Source organism: Natator depressus, chromosome 3 (assembly GCF_965152275.1).
Source record: "Natator depressus isolate rNatDep1 chromosome 3, rNatDep2.hap1, whole genome shotgun sequence".
Taxonomy (NCBI): Eukaryota; Metazoa; Chordata; order Testudines; family Cheloniidae; genus Natator; species Natator depressus.
In genome coordinates, this window is record NC_134236.1 from 23,876,084 (window position 1) to 23,903,686 (window position 27,603).

The 27,603-nt window shown below is 41.4% G+C and overlaps 1 protein-coding gene across 4 annotated transcripts in view; it reads left to right on the forward strand.

The window, feature by feature from the left end:
* Positions 1 to 1,937: 1,937 nt before the first annotated feature.
* The window catches only part of PUM2 (pumilio RNA binding family member 2), a 103,752-nt gene continuing 78,086 nt past the window's right edge, over positions 1,938 to 27,603 (forward strand). Inside the window, exons 1-2 of one of the 4 annotated variants that reach the window (XM_074947536.1) lie at positions 1,995 to 2,014; positions 13,715 to 14,099. In XM_074947536.1, coding sequence (XP_074803637.1) covers positions 2,007 to 2,014; positions 13,715 to 14,099 — 393 coding nt within the window. In that variant the 5' untranslated portion in view covers positions 1,995 to 2,006. Of the gene's footprint in view, positions 2,015 to 2,066; positions 2,151 to 13,705; positions 14,100 to 27,603 lie in introns of those variants that run through there. The other 3 variants (XM_074947538.1, XM_074947537.1, XM_074947535.1) reach the window with 3 other exon arrangements.

The following is a 27,603-nucleotide window of genomic DNA, read 5'->3' on the forward strand; positions in this document are numbered from 1 at the left end:
GCACTGGGCACTTCTCTGACCCACTGACCATTACATACAATTTAAAGCAAATGCAAGTTATTTAATCAACAATTAATTTTAAAAAGAATAAGGAAAAGTGGGAAAGGTTAAAGGAAACACATCAACCCGCTCTGTGGCAGGGAACATCACAAACAGTGTCTCTGGAATGTCAGGGCAGTTCACAGTCTGTTTCTTGTAAGTCCCAGGCCTCCTTCTCCAGCCCTGGCTGTGCTGTAGGGATGCTGTGGGCTGGACACTTGCTCTGGTGGTGGCCACACGCTCTCAGGCTCTAAGTGGTAGGACCCTTCTTCCCAGTGTCGCCCCTGCCCTGTCGGTGTTACAATCCAAGCCTGACCTGCAGAGCCTCTTGGCTGAGGCGTCTCCCTGTGCTGGGCCCGCTGCCCAGGGTCCCCCTCGCTCTCCCCAGCTGCTCACCGCACCCAGCTCCGGACTGCTCCAGCCTCAGCTCCACCACTTTGTCTCAGCACTGCTGCTCTGCCGCCAGCTCCCTGGGCTGCTTCTTTGGCCCCTCTGGCTCTGGTTGCTACAGCTCTGCTCCCAGGACAGGTCTGCTCTCTCTAGGCTGTTTTTCTGGTCCCTCTGGATCTGGCACAGCTCTGCTCCCCAACTTAGCTTGGGCCCCTGCTTTCTCCTTAGCTCGGCCCCACTCTGTCTGACCCAGGCAAATCCAGCTCATATGGAGGACAGGACCTCCTGACTCCCTGATTAGCCTCCCTGCCCTGTCATTCAGGCTGACCTGGAGCATTGGCCTCTCCCCATTGTTCCTGGGGACTATCAGTCTCAGGGTCCTAAATTTCCCATAAACCCTTCCCCTTTTAGTACTGGGAGCTAGCCAACCAAAACACCTCCACTGAATGTTAGTAAGGGGGCAACAGTCCCATTACATATGCCACCTGGGAAATCCCCCTCAGCTGGGGAAATCCCCATGTAGCTGGTTAAACTGGCTTTACAGCACTTGGCATCAGTAATAATGTGACATTTGAACTGGGATTTAGGACCACTGGTAGTCACGTGAGTAATAGTTGAAAGAGTGGATGTGTTGACATCCAACACTGGACTATCAATATGTTTTCAGTGCTTAAACAGGTTTCAGCTTTGTCAGGGGTTGGAACTTCTGTTTTTTATTAGATTTTGTAAAATGCTGTGTGTGTTGCTATAAAAGTGAGGGTTTTTTCTATATATTGCATCTTTAAATTTCCAAGAACCCTCCCGGTTTTCTGCAGCCGATTATAGAATAGGCACACATTTTATTCTTTCCTGGAGGCTGTACTCATTGTTTGTTCCTTTTTTTTTTCTAAAAGTAGTTATTTTTAGACTGAAAATACATACTTGTTCAATGTGTATGGGAAAAAAAATATTGTAAATATCAGTTCTGTTTACTGATGTTTGGGTTAATGGTTGATTTGATATATGAAACACATCTGTGTGTGCCATGCTGCTTGAGACAAAGAACTGGTGGTGTGAGGTGAAATCAATTTTTTTCATTAAACCATAATTTCAGAATTATTTGAGGACTGGTCCATCAAAGCTGGCTTAACCTCTACGCCAGTTGCATGACAGGGATTCACCCCTGTAGCACAGCCTAGTCTTGTTTGGTGAGGTGGGGGGTTTTCATTATTATTACTGTAATTAACGTCTTTTTTTCAATAGCTACTTACATCACTACCCGTGGACTCCAGCGGGAGCTGGATCAGGCCCTAAAGCATCGTCCCATCGCACGCTGTGCAGAAGGATGGAACAATGAGGTGCCCGGAGTTCCGCATTTGGAACGCCGCTACCGCGACGACCTCCTCTCTTCCCCTCCCCTCGCGCGGGGCCGCTGGGAGGGCACATCAAAGCGCGCGCAGACGCCGCGCCAACGCCGGTGATTGGCGCGCGGCGGAAGGGACTCGCGGGTTCTTGCTGCTCGCCCCTCCTCCGCCCCGGCCACAGCGCGCCTGCGCAGTGGGGGTTGCTGCTCTGAGTGTGTGTGGGTCTCTCTCGCCATGTTGTTGTGAGTCTCTGGCGGCTGAGGTGGTGGGGGGGAGGGGAGGAAGGAGAGACCCGGAGGTGGGGGCGGGCGGCGGGGACAGGGGTGTTCCAGGGCCCTGTCCGGCTCCGTTGCAGGGAGCAGCGCCGCCAGCCAGCCCGTGAGTATCTCCTGGGGCCGGGCTAGCCGAGGCGGAGGCGGAGGCGGCGGCGGCGGCGGGGGGGCGGACGGAGCCCCCTTTTGTCTCGGGCCTCGGGGGCCATGTTGTGGCTGGTAACCCGGCTGGTCGGGGCCTGGTCGATGGTGGCTGCCCTCTCCTCTGCCTTTGTGCCGCTCAGCTTGGGCCCTGAAGGGAGCAGCACAAAGGCGTGGGGAGGGAGCGGAGGTGTGGGGGGAACGAAGCGGGGGTGTATATGGGGGAGGGGCAGCCTGGGGGAAAAGAGGGTGTAGGAAGGAAGGGGTGTGTGGCCGGGGGTTCGGGGGGGGGAGGGACAGTTTGGGAGAAGGAGGGGAAGTGTATGTTGTGGTTGGGAGAGTGTTGTGGGGTGGGGACTTCCGTGTGACCCTTAAAGCACCTTAAGAATGCTAACAGCACGCACCCGTTTGGTGAGGGAGCTTACCTCGCTTTGGGTGAGGAGGGAGGAAAGACTTGGTGAGGAGTTTACGCCGAGGGATGTGATGGGATTTAGATGAAAGAGATGAATTCATCCCTGAAAAACAGATCTGTGGTGGGGAGGGGAAGGGTGGCAAGGAATTGGGAGAGCAATTCTCACTGAAGGGCGCAACTGAGATCAAGACACAGGAAACGTTTTGGAAATGTGAACAAGGGTTTTTCATTGCTTTCATTGAGTTTAAGGCCAGACCCTTAGATCATTTAGGCTGATCCCCTGTGTATTACAGGTTATTATATTTCACCTGGTTACTAAGGATATCTAAGTCTTTTTTTTTTTTGTAGAGCCATGAGGGTAGGTAGGAATACTAAATGCACATTTTATAGTTGATGCCACACAATTAAATGTTGGATTTTATTTTTTCTTTAATATATCTCTATCTGCACACACAAAATCAGAGAAAACATTATTGCAAAATATAACCATTGTCACAATACAACTAAATGCAGAGCGGATCACATTTTTATTTGATTACTGCAGATAATTTAAAAAATGTTTTAATAGTCATACAAGAGATTTTTGGGCTTTGTTGCTATGAAGTTTTGTGTGCACTTCACTTTAAACTGTGTCTTTAATTCTGTGAAAGTAAAGTGATACATGTTGAGCATTTTATACTCATCTGGTGTACTAAGCATTGTGTACAACGCAAGCACAATGTCAAAACACTAAAAAAGTATTGTATTTGACATGGTGGTGTGGTTTAGAGGTTTTATCAAGTGAGTTTGGGGTGCGTCATTACTACCAAGTGATAAAGGCATTCATGAGTTTTATATATCATTGCAAATGAGTGCCCATAAAACCTTTATACCAAACATTTGTACATTCTCTATATGTTACATATTAATAGAAATGTTTTTTGGAAATGTATGTCCCAATTATTTTATTCATGGTCCTTTTTGTCCCACAACTGAATAGTCGGGCTCCTTTAATTATCATGATTCAAACTATGTAGGCGTTGGAGGGAGAGGAAAATGAAAACAAATACATTCTTGAAATCTGTAAATATACCTAAAATGCCTGCCTGCCTATCTATCTATATACACACATGCGCACACATATAGTGCTGCTAATTTTGATGTCTGGAGGGTTTTAATGTCTATATACTTCAGGATCTTCGTTGGTTTAGAAACAGGTATTGTGCATATTGTTGGAAAGCTGGATCTCATTTTTGCAATGGTATAAAGAGGTGTTGGATCTTCAACCTTTCATTGGTCCGTGACTGAATATTGTACCATTGTAAATATTTTTTTGGTAGGGGAAGGTGGTGAGGAAATTAGAATTGGGGAAGATTGAATTTTGTGGCAGTTTTTATTTGTTTTGTTTTTTAAACAAAGCATCTAGCAGCTGCTTGAAGATGCTCAAAGGTTTGGAAAGTTAGAGGTAGTCCCAGAGGAGATAGACCTAATGGGCAAATGCAGGTAAGGAGGTGCTTGATAAATGCAGTTTTATCACATGGTTCTTCAATTTATTGCATGAATATCATGTATGTGTATACACGTGCTATTTTAATCTTTATCATTTTTCTTTCTGTTTTTTGCGGGGAGGGAAGCAATAGAATGGTGGCTAGGCAATTATAGTAATCAAAAGTGAGAAATAGTTATCCATTGTGATGTTTATCAGTAGTGCAAAAATTTGGAGGGGTTTGACCAGGAAGAGTGCAATTGACTTCCCTTAAATGGTAGCTGCAGTGAAATCTATTATAGCTAATACATTTTCATTGGTAGAGAGAAAAGATCATTTTTCCTTGTCCTAGGGGAAAAATCAGTTTTAATGTAGGGTTGCAATATATATTTAAGATTGGTGTTTATTGCCCGATTGTAGTATATTAAACAATAAGTAACTTCATTCCCATTTGTTTAGTTGTGTGTGAGAGATTCTGTACATATTGTGGGACAGCATTAGCAGGGAGTTAAACTCATTCCCAGGTTTTTCAAACTAACTTAGTAGCATTTTTCCTGTTTTACTCTTGTCCAGTTTTCCCCTTGTCTAAGTGTGCATGTATGTGTGTACTAATAATTTGTGTGTACAGAACTTTCTAAAATGCTTTATCTTGAGAATTCAAGTCTCTGCTTTGTACAGTTGTTTCTGAAATGTTAAGGAATCCCAAAAGCTGGGGCTGGATGACCTGGGATGGATTACTTGATGATTTCCCTGTTCTGTTCTTTTCCTCTGAAGTGTCTGGCACTGGCCACTGTCAGAAGACGGGATACTGGGCTATGAGTGAACCATTGGTCTGACCCTGTATGGCCCTTCTTAAGAACATAAGTTGTTAGATGGGCAATGATTAACTTTCATTATTCGTATTCACATACATTGATGCCTTCTTTCTGGTGTACCGGATTATGTAGAGTGTCATTCTTGATTGCAGTAAAAATTCCTAAATATTATTCTTGATGTTAATGCTGAGGTATGGGGGGGGTGAGGAAGTCTGCAATATCACTTTTTAAATGTAACAAAGATATTGGCACTCAGCATTTTCTTAGGGGAAGAAAACAGACCTTTCATTTCTAAATAAAAACTGCTACAGTGACCTTATAAAAGTGTGATGGGTAGGTCATGTAGATACTAATTAGGTTGTATAAGCTGTGTTCACAGGCATGAGATATATATTAGTTGCTCTTTCTGCTTCTGTTCTCTTTTTAAAAAATTTAGTTGAAAAATACTTCCCTCATCCAGATTGAAGTTTTTCCACCCATAACACAACTATTTTCTTGCTTACTCCACACAGTGGAACCGTTCCAGCATTGTCACTAAGCCAATACCCAAGCTCTGTGAAATGGAATAAGAAGTCCATCACTGAAAGGCTTTTTTTCTCCTCCTGTAACAAGAAGTTAAGTTTGCATAGTGCCTTTAATAACAATGTTTCAAGCCACTTTGTAGTAATATAGTAGAAATACTATACAGCTGTGTGTGTATAAAAACACCTTCAGATCACTTAGCGTTTACTCAGGTTCTAAGTGTTTCTGTGTGATTTCGAATAGGTATGTATAAAATCTTTCCTTTCTGCTAATAGCTTGCATATTGCTGAGACTTTTTTATTTTCAGGGGGGCTTTGTTTATTCCCTTCAGAATTTGTCAGCAGTACTTCTAGCTCATTTGGCAGTATTTCCCAGTCTGGAGTGTGAGATATCTGGTTGGTGAACCAAAACCAGGTCTTACCTGTAGAAGTATCATTAAGGTGTCCATTTTGTTATCTGTCAGTTTATTTTTAGGCCCTGATGAATTATCCATTCTGGAAGTGACTCTCGGAGAGCTAATTTGTACATGTTGGAGACATGGCCCTGTAACAGTTACGAGATGACCATCCTGGGTGTTGAGAGAGGAATATAAAGCTCTCTGAAATGCAGCAGCTGCAAAATTATTGAATCCATAGATATGTGCAGGACTCTTATCGAATAGAATTTGCAAGAATATGTCCAAAACAAAATATTGTGACTTGGACGTGCTCACTGTTCAATATAGATATGGCCGTGAATTTGGTAGGGTCCTTCCTGAAAACCACATCACAGACCGTGAAATCTGGTCTTTTGTGTGTTCTTACCCTATACTATACAGATTTCATGGGGGAGACCAGCATTTTTCAAATGGCCTGACCCAAAAGGGAGTTGCAGGGGTATCGCAAGGTTATTTTAGAGGGTACTGCCACCTTTACTTCTGCATTGTCTTCAGAACGGTGTGTCTGGAGAGTGGCAGCTGTTGGCTAGGCACCCAGCTCTGAAAACAGTGCCCAGCCAGCAGCAGTGCAGAAGTAAGGGTGGCAATACCATACCCTGCCTTCCTTACTTCCATGCTGCTGCTTGCCGTGGCTCTGCCTTCAGAGCTGGGCTCGCGGCCAGCAGTCACTGCTCTCCAGCTGCCCAGCTCTGAAGGCAGCACCACCGCCTGCAGCAGCGCAGAAATAAGGATAGCAGAGACGGGCTCCACCTAATGAAGAGAGGGAAGAGCATCTTCACAAGCAGGCTGGCTAACCTAGTGAGGAGGGTTTTAAACTAGGTTCACCGGGGGAAGGAGACCAAAGCCCTGAGGTAAGTGGGGAAGTGGGATACCAGGAGGAAGCACAAGCAGGAGCGCATGAGAGGGGAGGGCTCCTGCCTCATACTGAGAAAGAGGGACGATCAGCGAGTTACCTCTAGTGCCTATACACAAATGCAAGAAGCCTGGGAAACAAGCAGGGAGAACTGGAAGTCCTGGCACACTCAAGGAATTATGATGTGATTGGAATAACAGAGACTTGGTGGGATAACTCACATGACTGGAGTACTGTCATGGATGGATAGAAACTGTTCAGGAAGGACAGGCAGGGCAGAAAAGGTGGGGGAGTTGCATTGTATGTAAGGGAGCAGTATGACTGCTCAGAGCTCAAGTATGAAACTTCAGAAAAACCTGAGAGTCTCTGGATTAAGTTTAGAGTGTGAGCAACAAGGGTGATGTCGTGGTGGGAGTCTGCTGTAGACCATCGGACCAGGGGGATGAGGTGGACGAGGCTTTCTTCCAGCAACTAATGGAAGTTACTAGATTGCATGCCCTGGTTCTCATGGGAGACTTCAATCACCCTGATATCTGCTGGGAGAGCAATACAGCGGTGCACAGACAATCCAGGAAGTTTTTGGAAAGTGTAGGGGACAATTTCCTGGTGCAAGTGCTGGAGGAACCAACTAGAGGCAGAGCTCTTCTTGACCTGCTGCTCACAAACCGGGAAGAATTAGTAGGGGAAGCAAAAGTGGATGGGAACCTGGGAGGCGGTGACCATGAGATGGTCGAGTTCAGGATCCTGACACAGGGAAGAAAGGAGAGCAGCAGAATACGGACCCTGGACTTCAGAAAAGCAGACCCCGACTCCCTCAGGGAACTGATGGACAGGATCCCCTGGGAGAATAACATGAGGGGGAAAGGAATCCAGGAGAGCTGGCTGTATTTTAAAGAATCCTTATTGAGGTTACAGGGACAAACCATCCCGACGTGTAGAAAGAATAGTAAATATGGCAGGTGACCAGCTTGGCTTAACAGTGAAATCCTTGCTGATCTTAAATACAAAAAAGAAGCTTACAAGAAGTGGAAGATTGGACAAATGACCAGGGAAGAGTATAAAAATATTGCTTTGGCATGCAGGAGTGAAATCGGGAAGGCCAAATCACACCTGGAGTTGCAGCTAGCAAGAGATGTTAAGAGTAACAAGAAGGGTTTCTTCAGGTATGTTAGCAACAAGAAGAAAGTCAAGGAAAGTGTGGGCCCCTTCCTGGATGAGGGAGGCAACCTAGTGACAGAGGATGTGGAAAAAGCTAATGTACTCAATGCTTTTGTTGCCTCTGTCTTCACGAACAAGGTCAGCTCCCAGACTACTGCACTGGGCAGCACACCATGGGGAGGAGATGGCCAGCCCTCTGAAGAAAGAAGTGGTTCGGGACTATTTTAGAAAATCTGGACGAGCACAAGTCCATGGGGCCAAATGCGCTGCATCCGAGAGTGCTAAAGGAGTTGGCAGATGTGATTGCAGAGCCATTGGCCATTATCTTTGAAAACTCATGGCGATCGGGGAAGGTCCCGGACGACTGGAAAAAGGCTCATGTAGTGCCCATCTTTAAAAAAGGGAAGAGGGAGGATCCTGGGAACTACAGGCCAGTCAGCCTCACCTCAGTCCCTGGAAAAATCATGGAGCAGGTCCTCAAGGAATCAATTCTGAAGCACTTAGAGGAGAGGAAAGTGATCAGGAACAGTCAGCATGGATTCACCAAGGGCAACTCATGCCTGACTAATCTAATTGCCTTCTATGACGAGATAACTAGCTCTGTGGATGAGGGGGAAGCGGTGGACATGTTGTTCCTTGACTTTAACAAAGCTTTTGACACTGTCTCCCACAGTATTCTTGCCAGCAAGTTAAAGAAGTATGGGCTGGATGAATGGACTATAAGGTGGATAGAAAGCTGGCTAGATTGTTGGGCTCAAAGGGTAGTGATCAATGGCTCCATGTCTAGTTGGCAGCCAGTATTATGTGGAGTGCCCCAAGGGTCGGTCCTCAGGCCGGTTTTGTTCAATATCTTCATTAATGATCTGGAGGATGGTGTGGATTGCACTCTCAGCAAGTTTGCAGATGACATTAAACTGGGAGGAGAGGTAGATACGCTGGAGGGTAGGGATAGGATACAGAGGGACCTAAACAAATTGGAGGATTGGGCCGAAAGAAATCTGATGAGGTTCAACAAGGACAAGTGCAGAGTACTGCACTTGGGACGGAAAAATCCCATGCACCGCTACAGACTAGGGACCGAACGGCGAGGCAGCAGTTCTGCAGAAAAGGACCTAGGGGTGACAGTGGACGAGAAGCTGGATATGAGTCAACAGTGCGCCCTTGTTGCCAAGAAGGCCAATGGCATTTTGGGATGTATATGTAGGGGCATTGCCAGCAGATCGAGGGACGTGATCGTTCCCCTCTATTTGACATTGGTGAGGCCTCATCTGGAGTACTGTGTCCAGTTTTGGGCCCCACACTACAAGAAGGATGTGGAAAAATTGGAATGCGTCCAGCGGAGGGCAACAAAAATTATTAGTCATGGAACACATGACTTATGAGGAGTGGCTGAGGGAACTGGGATTGTTCAGTCTGCGGAAGAGAAGAATGAGGGGGGGGTTTGATAGCTGCTTTCAACTACCTGAAAGGGGGTTCCAAAGACTGTTCTCAGTGGTAACAGATGACAGAACAAGGAGTAATGGTCTCAAGTTGCAGTGGGGGAGGTTTAGGTTGGATATTAGGAAAAACTTTTTCACTAGGAGGGTGGTGAAACACTGGAATGCGTTTCCTAGGGTGGTGGTGGAATCTTCTTCCTTTGAAGTTTTTAAGGCCAGGCTTGACAAAGCCCTGGCTGGTATGATTTAGTTGGGGATTGGTCCTGCTTTGAGCAGGGGGTTGGACTAGATGACCTCCTGAGGTCCCTTCCAACCATGATATTCTATGATTCTATGATTCTAACCTTGCAACCCCCCCACAACTTCTTTTTGGGTTAGGCCCCTACAATTACAACACCGTGACATTTCAGATTTAAATAGCTGAAATCATGACATTTAGGATTTTTCAAATTCTATGACTGTGAAATTGACCAAAATGCACTGTGAATTTGGTAGGGCCTTAACTATAGATCATCATATTAATATCATGTATTGTAGCACAGATATATTTTAATCAACATATGTGATTTTTCCTTACAAATCAGAGTTGGTAGTCTGTTAAAAATTTTGACAGTTTCATCAAATGTTTCCAAATACAGTCGGTCCTCGATTTACACGGTGGTTACGTTCTTGAAAAAACACCGTGCCAATAGAAATCGCTTTAAAAGACACCAAGGGTCTATGGGAAATAAGTGTTTTAGATTCCAGGCTCACAAGATGACCTCCCTAATTTATCCAATACAGGTTTTAAATTAAAAATTGATCATGAAATTTAAACTTGCTACTAACCTTTACTGATGTTAAGGATGAACTTGATATGATAATGCTGATGTTGTTGAAGTCAGAACTCCGAGGGCTCATCTGGGGAGGCCAGGGAGTGTGGAGCGGCAGCATAGCCAGGGTGGGACACGTGAGTGGGTGGGCGTGATTGGGGAGGGGAGGCAGGAAGGATGGGGCTGCCTCCCCTCACCCCCTCCAGCCAGCCTTATGGGGATGATGGCCAGTGGCTGCATCACTGCAGGCGGGCACCTGGGGAGCAGGGTGCGGGGGCTTGCCCCGCTCCGCCCAGCGCTCCAGCCGGGGAGTGGGGTCAGGGTGTGGGGGCTTGCTCACTCCCTGGATGGAATGCTGGGTGGGTGGAGTGAGGTAAGCCCCTGTTCCATGACCCCACTCCCCAGCAAGAGTGCTGGGTGGAGTGGGGTAAGCCCCCGCACCCTGACCCTGATCCCCAGCAGGAGCTCTGGGTGGGCAGAACAGGGCTAGCCCTTGCCCCGATCCTGTTCCCCGGCAGGACCGCTGAGTGAGTGGAGTAAGCCCCCGCTCCCCAGCAGGAGCGCTGGATGGAGTGGGGCGAGCCCTTGACCCTGCTCCCCTTCTGGAGCGCCAGGTGAGTGGAGCTAGGCGAGCCCCCAATCCCACTTCCCGGCAGGAGTGTTGGGTGGAGCGGCGTAAACGCCTGTGCCCCGATCCCACTCCCCGGGTGTCCACCTGGGGTCGCAAGGCCCCTGGCCAGAGTGTCCATCACCCCCTGCAAGGCCTTGTGGAGGGGGTTAGGGGAGGCAGCCTCCCATCCCCCACCCCCATCATTGCCACACACCCAAATCTGGGCCCACCCAAGTGTCCTGTCCTGGCTACGCCACTGACCTGCGCATCTTGATGATTGCGCCAGACCGTGTAAAAGTGAATCCATACCATGTACAAAAATAAAGGATCACAATTAATTGACTGGGCATAACTGAAATCATGCAAAAAAACCCACTGTGTAAATCAAGGCCCAACTGTACAGGCCTCGATTTTCATGGTTTGTTTTTTTTTTGCACAGTTTCAGTTACGCACGGTCAGTTAGTTGTAACCCCATTCCTCGTGCTTCCCCGCCCACCCAAGTGTCCCACCCTGGCTGCTCCACTGCTCCACACTCCCCATCCTCCTCAGATGAACCCTCAGAGTTCTGACTTCAACAACATCAGCATTATCATCATATCAAGTTCATCCTTAACATCAGTAAAGGTTGCTAGCAAGTTTAAATTTCATTAAAAAAATTTAATTTTAAAACGTCTATTGGATGAATTAGGGAGGACATCTTAAGAGCCTGGAACCTAAACCCTTATTTCCCATAGACCCTTGGTATCTTTTTAAGCGATTTCTATTGGCACGGTGTTTTTTCAAGAACGTAACCACTGTGTAAATTAAGGCCCAACTGTACATATACAATTTGACCAGTTCTGGTAAAGTTAAATTACTTCTCACTTAGTCAGTGTAGAGAAGGCATTGGAGAAATGGACATATACAAATTACTGCACTGACTGGCCTTGTGTTTCCATTGTAAATCTCTCTTTGTGCTTACATATGTCATAAATCGTTGATTTTTTTTCTTTGTGTGTGGGGAGGGGGGAACAAGGAGATAAAGGTTGACAGAAAAAGTCTCAGTCCAGAAACTACTTTTTAAATGTGAGCATGCTCGCCCAACATTGATATGAGCATAAATTTTTCAATTATAAGTGTACCAAACTAGTTTTTTTAATTTGGTTACTTACTTGCTTTATTTATATATAAATCATATACAAAACTTTAAAGTGGACTAAAGCCTGCTAGTTTTTTAAAAGGAAAAAAAGTGATGTTGAGGCTCAAAGAGAGGCTACTATGCACATGTATTTAGTTTCTTGGAGCCATATTATGCAAACATTAAATTTTCACAGTATATATTTTAGCACAGAGCCGCTTGGAATGAATTTTGTGAATGTTCATTAAGAAAAATAAAACTTACACATTTTATATCACATTCACAGTTTTTAGGCATATTATTCTTAATGCATGATTATATTTCCAGTATAGTATATATTGCAAAATTCTTTGTTCTGTAAATATTGCATCAAGGGGTTTGTCATATTGTTGAGTTTGAAGAAATCTCAGAATTCATAACATGTTTGTGGAATGCCATTCCAGTGAAGTAAACAGCTATTGTTGTAATAATAAAACTACATCTAAGTAGCATTTTTTCTTACAATGGCAATAAAACAATGCATATTCAGAGTTATAGCAAAAACCTCAATTCCACAGTATGGTATCTTTTTTTTTTGTTGATGATGATGATGATTGTACATGGAGGAGGTGTTAACGCCGGAAATAAAATATATGTATGTATAGAGGAATTAGAAGGGGTCATGATCTCTTTTTGTATACAATTTTACGCTTAAAAACTGGGTGAGGAGCTTTCTGCATATGAGTTTTTTTTCCATTCAGGTTTTATACTGTTCCTCTTAAGTGATTATGGAAGGTATGAAACTTACTGTAAAGCTTCCAGACTGTACTTTAAAATAAAAATAACTCTGACCATTTTTGCAGATGCCATAAATTATTACATTGTAGGATATTTTTGTCTTATGTTTGTGTACTGCTCCTGGTCTATGAATTTCGCTGTAAGATTGACAATAAGCCTGATGAAATAGACAAAGTAGGAATCAAAAAGTCAAAAAAATGCATGATCACTTTGCCCCCATCAGATATTTTGGCAATAAAAACACAGGCGAGTCCATTCTTAGATGTTGGCAATAAAAACAGAGTTCATTCTTAATCTGGTAGAATGGACTCTCCTTTGTTTTTATTGCCAGAGTCCATTCTACCAGATTAAGAATGAACTCTGTTTTTATTGCCAACATCTAAGAATGGACTCGCCTGTGTTTTTATTGCCAAAATCTCTGCGGGGGCAAAGTGATCATGCATTTTTTCGACTTTTTGATTGCTACTTTGTCCACTTCATCATGGGTATTTTCAGTCTTTCATCAATAAGCGTGTGGTTGTCGGTTATACTTATTTCAAACCAAAAATAAAATTCTTCAAAAGGAAGTTGGCAGACTGACTAAAGATTTCAGGCTCAGATTAAAATTGTGGTCAGTGAAAGGCCAAAATATACTCTGTTTGGTCATAGGTGTTTTTAATATGAAATTTGATATTAAAATTACAACCAGAATAACACTGAACATTTTTCACTTGTGACATATCTGCATTGAGATTTAGGAGTTAGCCTTCCATACTATTTAGGTGAAAGTGTTTGTAGGCTATGAAAAACAAAGTTGGTAGCAGAAATTATAGGACCTAATATGAAGGAATGTACGTGTCAGCTGATATTATAAAAAACTAAATTCAAGATCTGAAATTATATTTTGATCAAGGATAGTTTGGCTCCATACTATGTATTGTCTCCGAAAACCCTGCCATCTTAGGTTGATAACAGTACTTTAAATTAATTAAATAGAAAAAGCTTAAGCCAACATCTTCAACAGAGAATACTGTTCTTATATAGTCTGGATTTTTTTGAAATCCTAATTATAAGAACTGCATATTTAAAGACATTCATTGGAAAGCCTTTTATGTTATCAAGACTTTTTCTTTTTAGGTTTCTACGTGGAATGAGCATTCCATGTGTCCTCCTAGGCATGAATGAAGTGACCTGGCAGGAGACCAGAGGAATGATGCATGCGAACATTGGTCAGGAAGCCAGTGGGGTTGGAATAGGGGTTGCCCCAGCTGGAACAGTAGGTGGAAGAACAGCAGGGCCAGGGCCTGGAACTTCAGGGCCCAGTTCAGGTGGAAACAATCCTCACACCATCCCTACAGCTACAGTGTCAGGTGCTTCCAATGTCCAGGTACCCCTCAGTGGACGGTCTCAGGATGATGCCACAGTTGGATATTTCTTCCAGAGGCAGGCTGGTGAGCAGTTGAGTGGCTACTCCAGCAAACATCGCTGGCCCACAGGAGATAGCATTCATGTAGATCATTCGGTAGGTAGTTTTTGTTTTTTCATTCAAAAACTTCTTATGTTTTTTCTTAAATCCGTATCTTTCAGAAAGATATATGTGGGTTAAGCTAGTCTTTCTATATCAATTATAGCTTCAAAGCATATAGTTTTCCATAATGTAAACTATTCAGTTTTTTGTTTGAGCAGTTAAATTAGGCTACATATCAGTTATAATTATTCTATTGTAATACTTTAAGTGTTCATTAAAAAGTTGTTGGTTAGAGTAAAAAAGCATTACTTTTCAAAATATGTGTCTAGTTTTTTTTCCAGAAACACTAACAAGCATCACTTGTTAGATCTGAAATCAGATGATAGCCAACTGTTTTAGTGTGATAAAACGCCAAATTATAATAGGCCTAATGAAAAGTAACATGGCTCTTGCACACAAGCTTACTTGTCACACTTGCAGGTAAAAACTTGTATCATCAACACTATAAACATGTAAGTAGTAGAACTAAGCAAGGGGTACCTGTTGTTTAAACTTAACAGTATGCAATAGGTTACTACCTGATTTTTTTTTTTTTTTAGATAATGAAATCTAATTACCCACAAAGCTTCAAATAGCAAACACCTAGCTCCAAATGTGTAACTGCTACAGCTTTCTAATTTCTCTCGTTTAACATTTACTCTTGAAATTCAGAAAACAAAACGTTCTTTCCTATGAACCTGAGTTTGGCAAGTTAAAAGGTTCACTGGCAACTTCTTTATCTTCCCAAACCCCGGGGTTGTGGGATATGTTCCAAGAAAATTCAGTAAAATGTAGGAAAATGAATACAACAAGAAATTTTACCAACCTAAAAGTTCAGTTATCTTTGTTATTTTTCTCATCCATTTGCTTTTCTTCTTTACCTTAATTTCTCTGGTCATTTTATTTCTTGGTTTTGTTTTTATTCTCCCTCCTTTCTCTTTCCTGTAATATTAATTGCAGAGCAAAACCTCTCTTGTCAGTACCTGGTTCTTTGTATTGTATAAAATATTATATTTTATATATTACTAAAATATAAATCAAGCCCCTCGCAATATTCTTCTTTCCCACTTGGGGCAAGTAATTATTTTGAATGTGTGATAACATAATAGTCTCCCCCCCCCCCCCCCCGCCCCATCATCTTTGGCTTCATGGTAAATGGTGGGCAACTAGATTGTGTGCCTAGGCCAATTGATTTTTATTACAGTTTTGCAAGGTGATAGTCTGTGTGTGTATTTATGTATTAAGCTATTCTTAGACAAGTAAGAATTGACATATCTTCTCCCCCATCCGGAGAGCAGAGAGATCTGCAGCTCAGATTAGCTATGTGTAATAAAACTGTTTAGGTCCTTCAGCGTATTGCCACGCTTGTTCGGGAGAGAACGGTAAATGTAAACGTCCTGTACCTAATGTGTTTTAAAAAGAGCTCCAGAAAAAACTGGTTCTTGAAAATATTTTGTTTTATAAATTACAAAGAGCCGTAAAGGGGAAGTTTATTTTACTTTTGCTTATTCACCTTTAATTGCTTGGGAGCAGTAATACTTTTCTAACCTATATAAATGAGCAATATCTCCTTTGTGTTCTGCCATTTTCACTGCTTTCCTTCTTTGATGGTCTAGAAAAATAGGAAATTGCTATGAAAGAACAGATCAATAGACTTCCCTAGTGCTATTCTGTATGCTTTAATAGTTGCAGAGTGTTCTTTGTGGGCCACAATGCACACAGAACAGTTGCTTTAGGGTGGGTATGTGAAGACAGGAATTACGTTCATATTTACCATCTTGTAAAGAGCCAGTACTCCGAGTGAGGTTCCAACAGACCTGGTACATCTAAAAGCTAAAATATGCAGACTTTGAAAGAATTTAATTACCATTCCTTTCTATATGCATAGGTTAGGAAAAATCAGCACATTTGGGTGAGAGATAAAAGGGGTGGATGTTTTGACATGTTTGGAAAGAGGGACTGCATAGAAATGATGTTAATAAAAATGACTCTGAAATCCAAAATGAGGAAATTAAAATCCCTAGATTCAGTATGGATTACTTAAGCATTCCATAGCTGAGTCACGGAAGGTATGAATATGCCTAAACAAAAAAGAAAGCAGGAAGGAAAGAAAATAAGCAGTATGGATAAAAACGGTAAGGTTCAAGTTGCAGAGAGTGGAAACCCGGCTCAAGTGAAGCCAGTAGAAAGGAGCACAGGCTATTACAGGTAAAATACGAAATGGAAACTAGCAAACTTGGGAGAAATTTTCATAGAATCATAGAACTGGAAGGGACCTCGAGAGGTCATCTAGTCCAAACCCCTGCACTCAAGGCAGGGCTAAATATTATCTAGACCGTCCCTCACAGGTGTTTGTCCAACCTTCTCTTAGAAATCCCCAATGATGGAGATTCCACAACCTCCCTAGGCAATTTCAGTGCTTAACCACTCTGATAGGAAGTTTTGCTAATGTCCAACGTAAACTGCCCTTGCTGCAATTTAAGCCCATTGCTTCTCGTCCTATCTTCAGAGGTTAAGAAGAACAATTTTTCTCCCTCCTCCTTGTAACAACCTTTTATGTTCTTGTTATCATGTCCCCTCTTCTCCAGACTAGACAGACCCAATTTTTTCAGTCTTCCCTCATAGGTCATATTTTCTACACCTCCAATCATTTTTGTTGCTCTTCTCTGGACTTTCTCCAATTTGTCCACTCTTTCCTGAAATGTGGCATCCAGAACTAGATGCAGTACTCCAGTTGAGGCCTAATCAGTGTGGAGTAGAGTGGATATAGAATTACTTCTCGTAATAGAATAGAATTACTTCTCGTCTTGCTTACAATACTTTAATACATCCCAGAATGTTTACTTTTTTTGCAACAGCGTTACACTGTTGACTCATATTTAACTTGTGATCCACTATGACTCCCAGATCCCTTTCCGCAGTACTCCTTCCTAGGCAGTCATTTCCCATTTTATATATGTGTAACTGATTGTTCCTTCCTAAGTGGAGTACTTTGCATTTGTTCGTATTGAATTTCATCCTATTTACTTCAGACCATTTCTCCAGTTTGTCCAGATCATTTTGAATTTTAATCCTATCCTCCAAAGCACTTGCAACCCCCCCCCCCCCCCCCGGTATCGTCTGCAGACTTTATAAGTGTACTCTCTATGCCATGGATCTCAAACTCAAATCACCATGAAGGCCACATGGAGACTAGTATATTGGCCCGAGGGCCACATCACTGACACCTTTTCATACAAAGATACAAAAGCCCCTGGCCCCACTCCACCTCTTTCATGAGGCCCGCCCTGCCCGCATTCCAACCCCTTCCCCAAATCCCGGCCCCGCCTCTTCTCCACCTCCTCCCCTGAGCACGCTGCACCCCCGCTCCTCCCCCCTGGAAAGTCCTAAGTGCTGCCAAATGTTTGATGGCAGGAAGCCCTGGGAGGTAGGTGGAGGAGCAGGGATGCAATGCACTTAAGGGGGCTGGAGGTGAGGAGAGCTGTGACGGGCCGCAGGAAATCTGTAAATTCATTGCCACAAGATATTGTTGAATCCTAGAGCATAGTATGATTCAAACAGAACATCCAGCATTATAATCTTTTAAAACATATATAGAGATATAAACCCTCATGCTTCAGTCCTTAATCCAGACCACTAACTGACAAAATTAGGAAGAAACTTCCCTTCTCTAATTCTAGAATTGTCCACCACAGGATTTTTTGCACTTTCCTCTGACATATTTATTATTGGTGGCCATTAGACAGGCTACTGGACTAGATGGACCACTGCTCTGATCTTGTATGGCAATGTCTGTTTTTCCCAACCATGAAAAAGACTGTAGAGCAAGAGAGGGTGGGTCCGCAGTCGGGGGAGGACACCTACCCTTTGGCATCATCCTGGTAAATTGGTGGTTACCATTAACTCGTATCAATTCTATCTGTGTTTAGTGGAGAATCCTCTAGGACCTGAGAAGTGAGTGACCAGCAGTAAGCCTATAACTGTCCCCTGCTTGAGCAATATTGCCATAGAGGCTGAGATGGGGTTTTGAGAGGAAAGTGACTGTGTGAAAGTTTAGAGACACATGGTCTTTTCAGAGGTCTCAAGTGCCTCACAGATCTTAGACAAAGCAGACATTAGTGAATTTTGGTGGAAGAATGCCAAGGAAATACTGCAATTACAATAAAGACTACCAAAAGCCTCCTATACTTACAATAAATAGCAGTATTGTAAACAAGAGCATGTAAATGATTACACAAAGCCTTAGTGAGGTGCCAGTTGGAGTAACCTGTCTCATTTTGGACATCTTACTTCTATTAGAATTTACGAACTGTTGGAGAAGGTATAGAGAGCAACTACTACATAAATTTCTCAGAAGTAGGACACAGTCTTAGTTATGACAGGTTGAAGAGCTTATTTTGTGTACAAGATGGAGGAGATGTTGCTAGTGATCTATTGCAGTATGTACATACTTCAGTAAGACTTTGTTTCAATTATACAAGTATGGGGAAACACTTGGGCATTATTAGATACTTAACTATTAGCAATAATAGAATCAGCAGTTTAGATTATAGGTGTTGAAGCACTTCCTTAGACAAAAATATTTGGAATTCTGTACACCAAGAATAAATGGACAATTGTGATATCTTGGGTGTTAAATAATGCATTCTTAAATATGGATTTTTCTTGCTCAAACATGCTGTGCTAACACATTTGCCAAATTTGAGATTGGGAAGGAATTTTCCCACACTGAACTGTACAGGAGTTTCACCTTCTTTTGGAGCATTGAGTTGGATTTAGCCATTTAGATCAGGTGAATATTTCCCACATAATCAGTTTTCTGTAGTTCCAGTGGGAGGAGAAGTTTTTATAGTCATTTGTTCTTCCAATTATATAGATGCCCTACGGTAAGAATTTTAATAATTGATTTTTAATTACATTTTTTGTTAGGTTAATGATAGGTTTCATTATATTGAAAATATTTTTACTTCCCTTTTGCCTGGGTGGATTTGATTTAAATCATGATTTAAATCACTGGTCAGGAAGACTCGATTTAATCATGGATTCCTACATAAAAGTGCATTCTTGTTGGTTGTTATAACCTTAATACATATTCTTCACAGCTCAGAGATAGATATAGGTTTCATTTTTAGAAGGCACACACTATACATTTTTAAAGTGATTTTTTTGAAAACTTTTCAGATTAGTTTTACAGCTATATCAGAAAATGAATGATTGTTTGGTTATTTCATTTACCAAAGGTAATTGAAGCATATATTTCTGAAGTCATTGGGAGGTGAACTACCCCCAATTCAACAGGTTAATCATTAATATTTGGAGGATTTTCTTACCATTCTGTATTAGGAGGAGAACATCACCAGACAGACATTTAAATTGTTTTATTTAACTAAAACAACAACGTTATGTATTCTGGATTTTTTTCCTTCAACAGCAAACATAATATTTTAACAAAACAAGCATATGAAATTTTGAATTTAGTTAAACATTCAAGTTTTTTAAAATCTGGTTTGTTTTTTTAAAATTGTTTAAAATAGTTAAATGAATTTTAAAAAATTAAATAGACTGCTAGGTCAACATGAAAAACTTAAAATATTGGCTTCTGCAGCTAACTCAGTCATCTTCACCTTCATTTTCCTGTTTGTTCATAATCTGGAAAAGAAAAACAAGCTTCCTTGCTTTTTCAGGTCCCAAACAATTTCTCAGTTTGGAATGAATTAGTCCAAAGGAAGAAAATATACTTTCTACACCGGCAGAAGACACTACTGCTGTTAAAAGTGAGATTATCACTTCAACAGTCTCTGAATCCAAGTGCTTAAGTGACTTCCATGAGTTTACTGGTGTGACTTTCTTTAAAACATCATCAGCAAACATATATTTCTTGCATGGTTCACCTTTAGCTCTGAAGATTATTATAGGTGGCATTATGGAGGGATGATTGCTGGATGTCCATGTCATAGCCAACTCCTCTTCTTCAGCAGTTAAGGTTTGACCCTGGTATCGAGTATTGAGACTATTTGCAAGAAAGTGAGCTGGAGAGGGTGCTTGTCCCATTCGTTTTTTTAATGCTTGTAATTTAACTCTGCATATTTCTCTTTTTAAGATCTCACTCAGTTCCTTCCAAAGTTCAACAGCGTCAGCAATAAAATAACTATTTCCCTGCATTTTGTTCAAGGCTATAGAAATAAGCTTCAGGGTACTCAGCATGAGTTCAACATTTCTTGTAAGCCCAGTGTTGAGAATTTTGGCTGTGACAGTGCCATTTATTTTTTCACAATTTTGTTAACAAACTGTCATCAGATTAGGCCAGTTCTTGGTATAGTGCTCAAAACAGTCCACTCTGAGTTCCATCGCATGTCTTCTGGGAGAGTTAGCTTGGTTCCTCCCACTTTTTTCAGAGCAGCTGCTGCAAAGTGGTTGTTACGGAAGTATTTTGCAATTTCAACAACATTAGCCTTTGTTTTTGGAACACTGAAGTCTTTGGCTAGGAGGTGCATCAAATGAGCATGGCAGCTGTATGTTATTAGGTTGGGATTCTCTTCGCTCTCTTCTAAATTTCTTCTCATCTTGGATACATATGCAGCATTGTCTGTTACCAAGTTGCATACTAGACATTTGAATTTTTTTTCACAGTTTGTTATAGGTTTTACTGCTACTTCTTGTAAGTATTCTGCTGTGTGTGCATTTCCTGATGTATCAATTGTTTCTGTAAGGAAGACATTCCCTTCTTCTGTTGTCACACAAGCACATATAACAGGATCATTGTGGACATTGCTCCACCCATCAAGACTCAGGTTAACAATTTTAGACCTTTTGCATGCTGCTCAATTTCTCTTTCATACACTTTATCCAGCAATTTGCCTGTGACATCTGCTCTGTTAGGTGACTGTGTCCTGGTCTTAATGACTGAACCATGTTAATGAAGTGTGGGTTCTCAATTGTACAAAGGAGAGTTTGTTGCATAAACAAACCGAGCAATTTTTTCATCAATTACCTCTTTTTGTAATCTGCTGGTGGTTCTCACAAACTTGTCTATGGTTGTTTCTGGATGATGATGTTTTTTTTTTTCTTTTTGCAATAGGTAATATACTTTGGCTACTTGACATACACGATGTGATTGAAACACTATCATTGGCAGATAACTGAAACTATAGAAAATGATGGTGATCTTGAAGGTGGATAGTCTTCAGAATCCTGTATGTTGAGGATGGATTCTCCTAAACAAAATAAGTCAATGCAGTTATTTAATTATTATTACCATACTGCTCATTTAGTATTACTCATTGCATTCACGGACACTCAGTACTACTTTAAAGGCGAAATTGTAAAAAGAAGAGCTGCCTATTTCAGCTATTTATTTTTTTATCACAACTGCATCTGAAATGATAGTACCATAGAGTAACAACTATATTTTTTTGCTCAAACATGAGAATTCAAGACTAGTCCAGAAGGCAGACAGGCAGTCCTTAAGAAAGAAGTATGAAATACAGAAGTTTACCAACCTGAAGATCCTGCATGTTCAGACATGTTCCTTTCATCATCTTCAACGCAGCTTCCTCCTGAGAAGGAACACGTCTCATGTTGTTGTTTCATTCGGGCAACCAGGCCTTGCGTTTCTTTGTTGCACTGTTTGCAGTTTGCATGCATGCCTGTCTTACCCACAGGTAGAGGAACTTCATTAAAATATTCCCAAACTGGGTCTCTTTTATGGCCTGCTGCCAATATAGGTTTTCCCTTTTAGCGAGAGAATGGTATTGTAGATCTCAAATCAATGAAGGCTACACGGAAAGACCTCAAGACTTCTGGAATATACTACTCAAACAGTTTCACTTTTGTTTCTACTGCCTGTCCCTCCCCTCTCACATTTATCTCCAGACTTCTTCTCCTTGTCCAAATCTATTCTATTTCACCCCCAACAATCTTCTATTCATTGAACTTTCTGAAAATTTGCATTTTTAGAGAGAGGTAAGGGATTGACTCTGTGTACAGAAATTTGCAGAGGGACAATAGGGTTGAGGTCTGTTTCTCACCTTTTTATTTATTTATTTATTTAAAAAACATTTTTGCTCTTAACAAGCATGTTATCTCTGGAGACACACGTCCACAGTTTGAGAACTGCAAAACTATGCATCTCTGATGGTATCTTCTAGATTGAGCATTGAGCACTGTCCCATTGGGTAGATAGAAAGATTAACCTAAATAATCTATACAGAAGCCCCAGGAACCCCATAAGATTGGGTCCCTAATCCATGAACTATTGGAACTCATTTACAAAACTTTTCTTAAACGTTACATGAATGTTGTCTCATCCTATGGAATTAGAATGTATAATCCCAATCCATGATGAGATATCTTTGAGCTATAATGTGTCTTAATTAAAACTCTCTTTAGATAGGTTTTTTCCTCAAAAAGCATTTTATCAAAAAAATCCTATTTTAAATTTAAAAAATCCAATTTTTTTTTAAGTCATTGATTTTTATCCACCCTGATTTTCTTCATGACCTATCCCTTCTCTAATTATCTTTTTAATATCAGGAAGGTCTTGATTCCTGTCTCTTCTGTGCCATTGATTCTAGCCTTTGTTGCCAATTTGTTAAATTTGCAGGCTGTCATCTTGGTGATTTCTCACATGTCATCCCTCATACCTGGGAGGAGTTACATGCACACCTCTGTAAAGCCACCTCACTGTCCTTAAAACTGTCCTGGGCCATGTTGCTTACAAAAACATCTGTCAGGTGTGCTTTGACAAGTGCTTTTCATGCTGACTACTAGTCTAATTGTTTTTTGTGCTTCCTGACCTGTTTGTTGTATTCAGTGGTTGTCTCATCTCAGACTTAGACTGTAGGCTCTTTGGGACAGGAACCATCTCTTTATGTGCTTATATAGTGCCTAATAATTTTCAGTCACTGTTACAATGAAAAAGTATGAAAATATACTAATCAAGAATCTGGAACACTCAGCTATGTCATATGGAAGAACTAGATTTAATTTTCTGGACTAAATTTAGTCTGGCACAGTTCCCATAAAAAACAATGGAGAAAGGGGGCCCTGAAATTTGGCCATGAAAGGTTCTAGAGAGCCTTGGTGAGCATGGGTTGCAGAAGACTGAAGAAAGTTGAAGCCAGATTGAAAAGTATCGAAGAGAGGAATGCAAAGCAATGGTTGTAAATAGCAGTGATCATAGAGATGACGGAAAGGAGGAAGATGGAGCATAATTGGAAAGACAAATGGGATTGAGGAATTAAATGATTTTTTTTTTTTAGACTAATGGGTAATCTGATATCTAAAATGCTAATCAGAAATTAAATTAATTGTTTTAGGGTCATCTCTTTAATCTAAAAATTTTTAGATTAATCTAAAATGATAAATTTTTTGGTTGTTTTTGTGTAGGCAAATGTTCTCTTTAATGCAGAGCTATTGCACTCTGACCCAGTTCTACAATTTATTCATGTTGACTAGTACTTTTACTAATTTTCTTATTGAATCCAGGGTGCCTCAATGTAAAAGTTGCAGAATTTGACCTGGAGCCTTCCATTTTACAATTGTATTATTAGTTAATACTAATAATAACTTTTTTTTTCTACAGATGAACTTTAATTTCTTTTATTTGAATTCTAAGATACCTATTTATTTTCAACAACTTGTTTATCACCGGTAAAGTTTTCACTGTTTAGTCTAGAAGTCATAATTTCATCCACTTTCTTTGAAGAACTCTGCAGTAAGGGACTAATGTCCAAGGCCAAGCTGTGTTTTCCTGTTTTGGTAGCCAAAACTTATTGGAGTTTAAAAAAAAAAAAAAAGTCTGTTTTCTTTTGCTGCCTATTCAGACATTGTAGGAATCCTATTTCTACTATCTTCCAGATTACTTTAAACACGTATGTTGTCCAAAAAGTACGTACTTTGCGGGTAAAATAAATTGGTAATAGTAATTCCTTTTAAACATTGTCTACACCTTTGCCATAGATAAAAGTAGAAAACCCACACCCTCCAGTATACCATTGAAAATTTTTTTCCAAATAAGATAGTAGGGAATGCTGACTAAAGAGTGCTGCAGTTAAAAGCTCTCTGGTTCTACTCAAGCTTTTCTTTAGATGGTAAAAACTTGAAGAACCAAAGGTAAAACTTGAATTTTGAAACATATGCCTGTATATCTTTGAGAAATTTTTCACCTGCTCACTGGCATCTTGACTTCCATCATATAAAAGTAAAGTTTGGTCCAATAACATGCCTCTTTTGAATATGTAACTGTTTAGTGGTATGCTGTGCTTCCATTCTTGAGAGAGGAGTCTAGAAATTGTGAATTTCCATGTAACGTGCTGGGTCAGATGAAGAAATATTTTCAGTCACTGTTTGGAGAGGGCTATGATTCAGCAGCTCCTGCAAAGAGGTGTACTTACTGGCCAAAAGTGTCTGACCAGGTTCACTACAGGTGTTCTGATGTGGCTTATTAGGGGACATAAACTTGTAAAGCCTTGGTTAAGAACTGCCTAATAAGAAAAGTAGTAGCCCCATAGTTTGGTGTTAATCTCCCTAGTTCTTGATAGCCATATAATTTAAAAGCTGTTGGCAGAGATTATGATTTGGAGTCTTTGCCCCATTCTGCATCAGAGTAATAGAATGGAGGCCATAGAGATGTGGTAAAATGTCTGAGAGAAGGAAGGAGTGGTAGGTGTTATGTCAGTAGGCTCCCATCTTGATTTGGGGGTCTAGGCAGTGTTGAGCTGGAGCCTGTTTGCACTGGTTCGCGCAAACCGGTTGTTAAATTTTGAAGCCGGTTGTTAAAGAGGTGGGCAAACTCCTGCCTGCGGACCATATCCGACCCACGGGACCGTCCTATCCGGCCAGCCTGAGCTGTCGGCTGGGTAAGCTCCCCTGATAGTCCCTTTTTAATTTTTACTCACCCGGCGGCTCTTCGGCAGCAGTTTGGCGGCGGGCCCTTCACTCGCTCTAGGTCTTCGGCGGCACTTCGGCAGCGGATCCTTCAGTGCCATCAAAGACCCGAAGCGACTAAAGGACCCGCCGCCGAAGAGCCGGAGCAAGTGAAGGAACCGGTTCTTCAGCTTTTGGCAGCTCATCACTGGGTGTAGGTGCTACAATAATACAAATAATAATGCTCATTGTTTCCTGGAAATTCTGTTTAATCTACCATAACATTCCTCAACCCTATACTTAAAGCAAGATGTCTGAGAATTCTGCTTTCTAGGTCAGCATTAGTAGTAAGTCCGTCACTATATGCTAACAATTAACCCTGCCACATTTTTGCAAGTTTTCCTGAAAAAAGAAGTTATCTTTGTAAATGTTTCAAGGTTAGTTTTGTTTGTTAGGTCTTCTATGTGTCTGGTTCTCTGGTGCTCAACTTTTCATTTTCATATTCGGTATCTAAAGAAAATACTCTTTGGAAATATTCTTTGTGTTCAGACTCGGAAAATGTACACCACTGTAATAATCATCTTGTCTTCAGGCTGCGATTTTTAACTGTTACATTTTAAGCATAGAGTACAAGAGAGTTCCATATAAAATGTATTTAATATTTTCTGTTTAGGCTGTTGCCTATATATTTGTGTAACATGGTGCAATAAATACATAAACATACTAAGTCATTAGTTCTCAGCCTTTTTCATGCTTGGACCCTCCTCCCATATAACCAGAATGTAGTGGGGACCCGCCTTTCCTTTAGCTGTATGGGAAAGATATAGAGGTTGCATCCCATCCCCATGGTGCCTGTTCTTGACCCCCAGGTTAAAGAGCTTTTGTGCTAAATAGTATGGTAAATGCATATGTTTATTGTAAGTGACCAAAATCTTCCAGTGTACTGTTGAATAATGTAGCTGGTCTTCACTGTGTGCATATATATGTGCATATATATGTGTATATATTGAAATATTTCTTTATGATCATGTTTAAATGCTTCACAGATTCAGTGAGTGTTGTAAAGCTCATTCTTGAGCAGATGAAATGCCTTGTTGTGACTTGACTGGAACCAAGGGTCACTGGAAAAACAAGAGCATTCTGGTTTGGATTTTTAACAGAATAAATGTATCTTCAGTAGCATAAAGCATTGTTTTGTGTAATGGAATAGTTTGGTGCTGCAAATTTCTTTGCCCACTTCCCCCATGAGGATTTTTTTTAAGAGCACTTAAATGTAATTGGGTTTTTTGGTGGTGGTTATTCATTGATAGACTTCTGATGACTATCTGATCTTCAAAGCAGTGACTGCCTCTTACTATGTGTTTTTTACAGTGCTTAGCACAGTGGTTCTCAACTCTGGTTCATCGCTTGTTCAGGGAAAGTCCCTGGTGCGCCGGGCTGGTTTGTTTACCTGACGCGTCCTCAGGTTCGGCCAATTGCGGCTCCCACTGTCCGTGGTTCACCACTCCAGGCCAATGGGGGCAGCAGGAAGGGCGGCCAGCACATCCCTCAGCCCACGCCACTTTCTGCAGCCTCCATTGGCCTGGAGCGGCGAACTGCAGCCAGTGGGAGCCATGATCGGCCAAACCTGCGGACGCGGCAGGTAAACAAATTGGCCTGGCGCGCCAGGGGTTTTCCCTGAACAAGCGGTGGACCAGAGTTGAGAACCACTGGCTTAGCACAATGAGGGTGCAGTCTTTTTTGGAGCCCCTAGAGGCTACTGTAATATAAATAACAAAGAGGGAAGAGGAGGAGGCATGCATTGGTATTACTGGGAGACTGAGGTGGAATTGGGCTATACTGATTATGAATTAAGAACTAATAAATCACAGGAGTTAACTTGAAGTAGGATAGTGAGAAATAGGTTTCAAAAAACACATAGTGAATTACTTTCTCAAATATGTATGGTTTTAAATCCTTTTGTAAGTCTCCATTCAGTATTAAAATGATCAAGCAGACAAAACTATTTACGCTATTCTGTCATGGTGAGCAGCAAAAATTGGCACCTTATTTCTGTATTACTTCCAAGCCCACAGTGTCTAAGACAATACCTCTTATTGTTCTGTTTTGACTCGTGGCCTATTTGTGGCAAGATACTAACTTAACTAGAGTTGTAGCTGTGTCTGTCCCAGGATATTAGAGAGGCAAGGTGGGTGAGTATCTTTCTCACCAACAGAAGTTGGTCTAGTAAGAGATAAGCTTTCGTGTGCTGTGTAAGCCACACTGTCTCTCTCAAACTTAACTAGAAGCAGAGTGTGAGATGTGCAGTATCTTAAAGTTTGAGAAAATTATGGGTGTGTTTTGATAGTTCTCTTAAATGGGCACTATCAACTTTGAAATGACACTTCCGTCTACATAGTTTTTACATAATTTTTTTCCAGTTTTTCTGTTGGGTATTTTGACAGCACTTTGTATGGTGTTTGTTTTCACCATTTTCCCTGTGTAGTTAGTTTGCTTGCTTTTTTGTTTGTATACGTGGGGTGTTTTTTTGTTTTGGTTTTTTGGGGGGGGTTTCTATACACATCAGTAGCGGAGAGAACTGTTCATTTAAAAAAAGTGTGTGTGTAGTTGTAAAATCACGAAAACTGGCAGGAGGACTCTGGCAGGTGGAGTA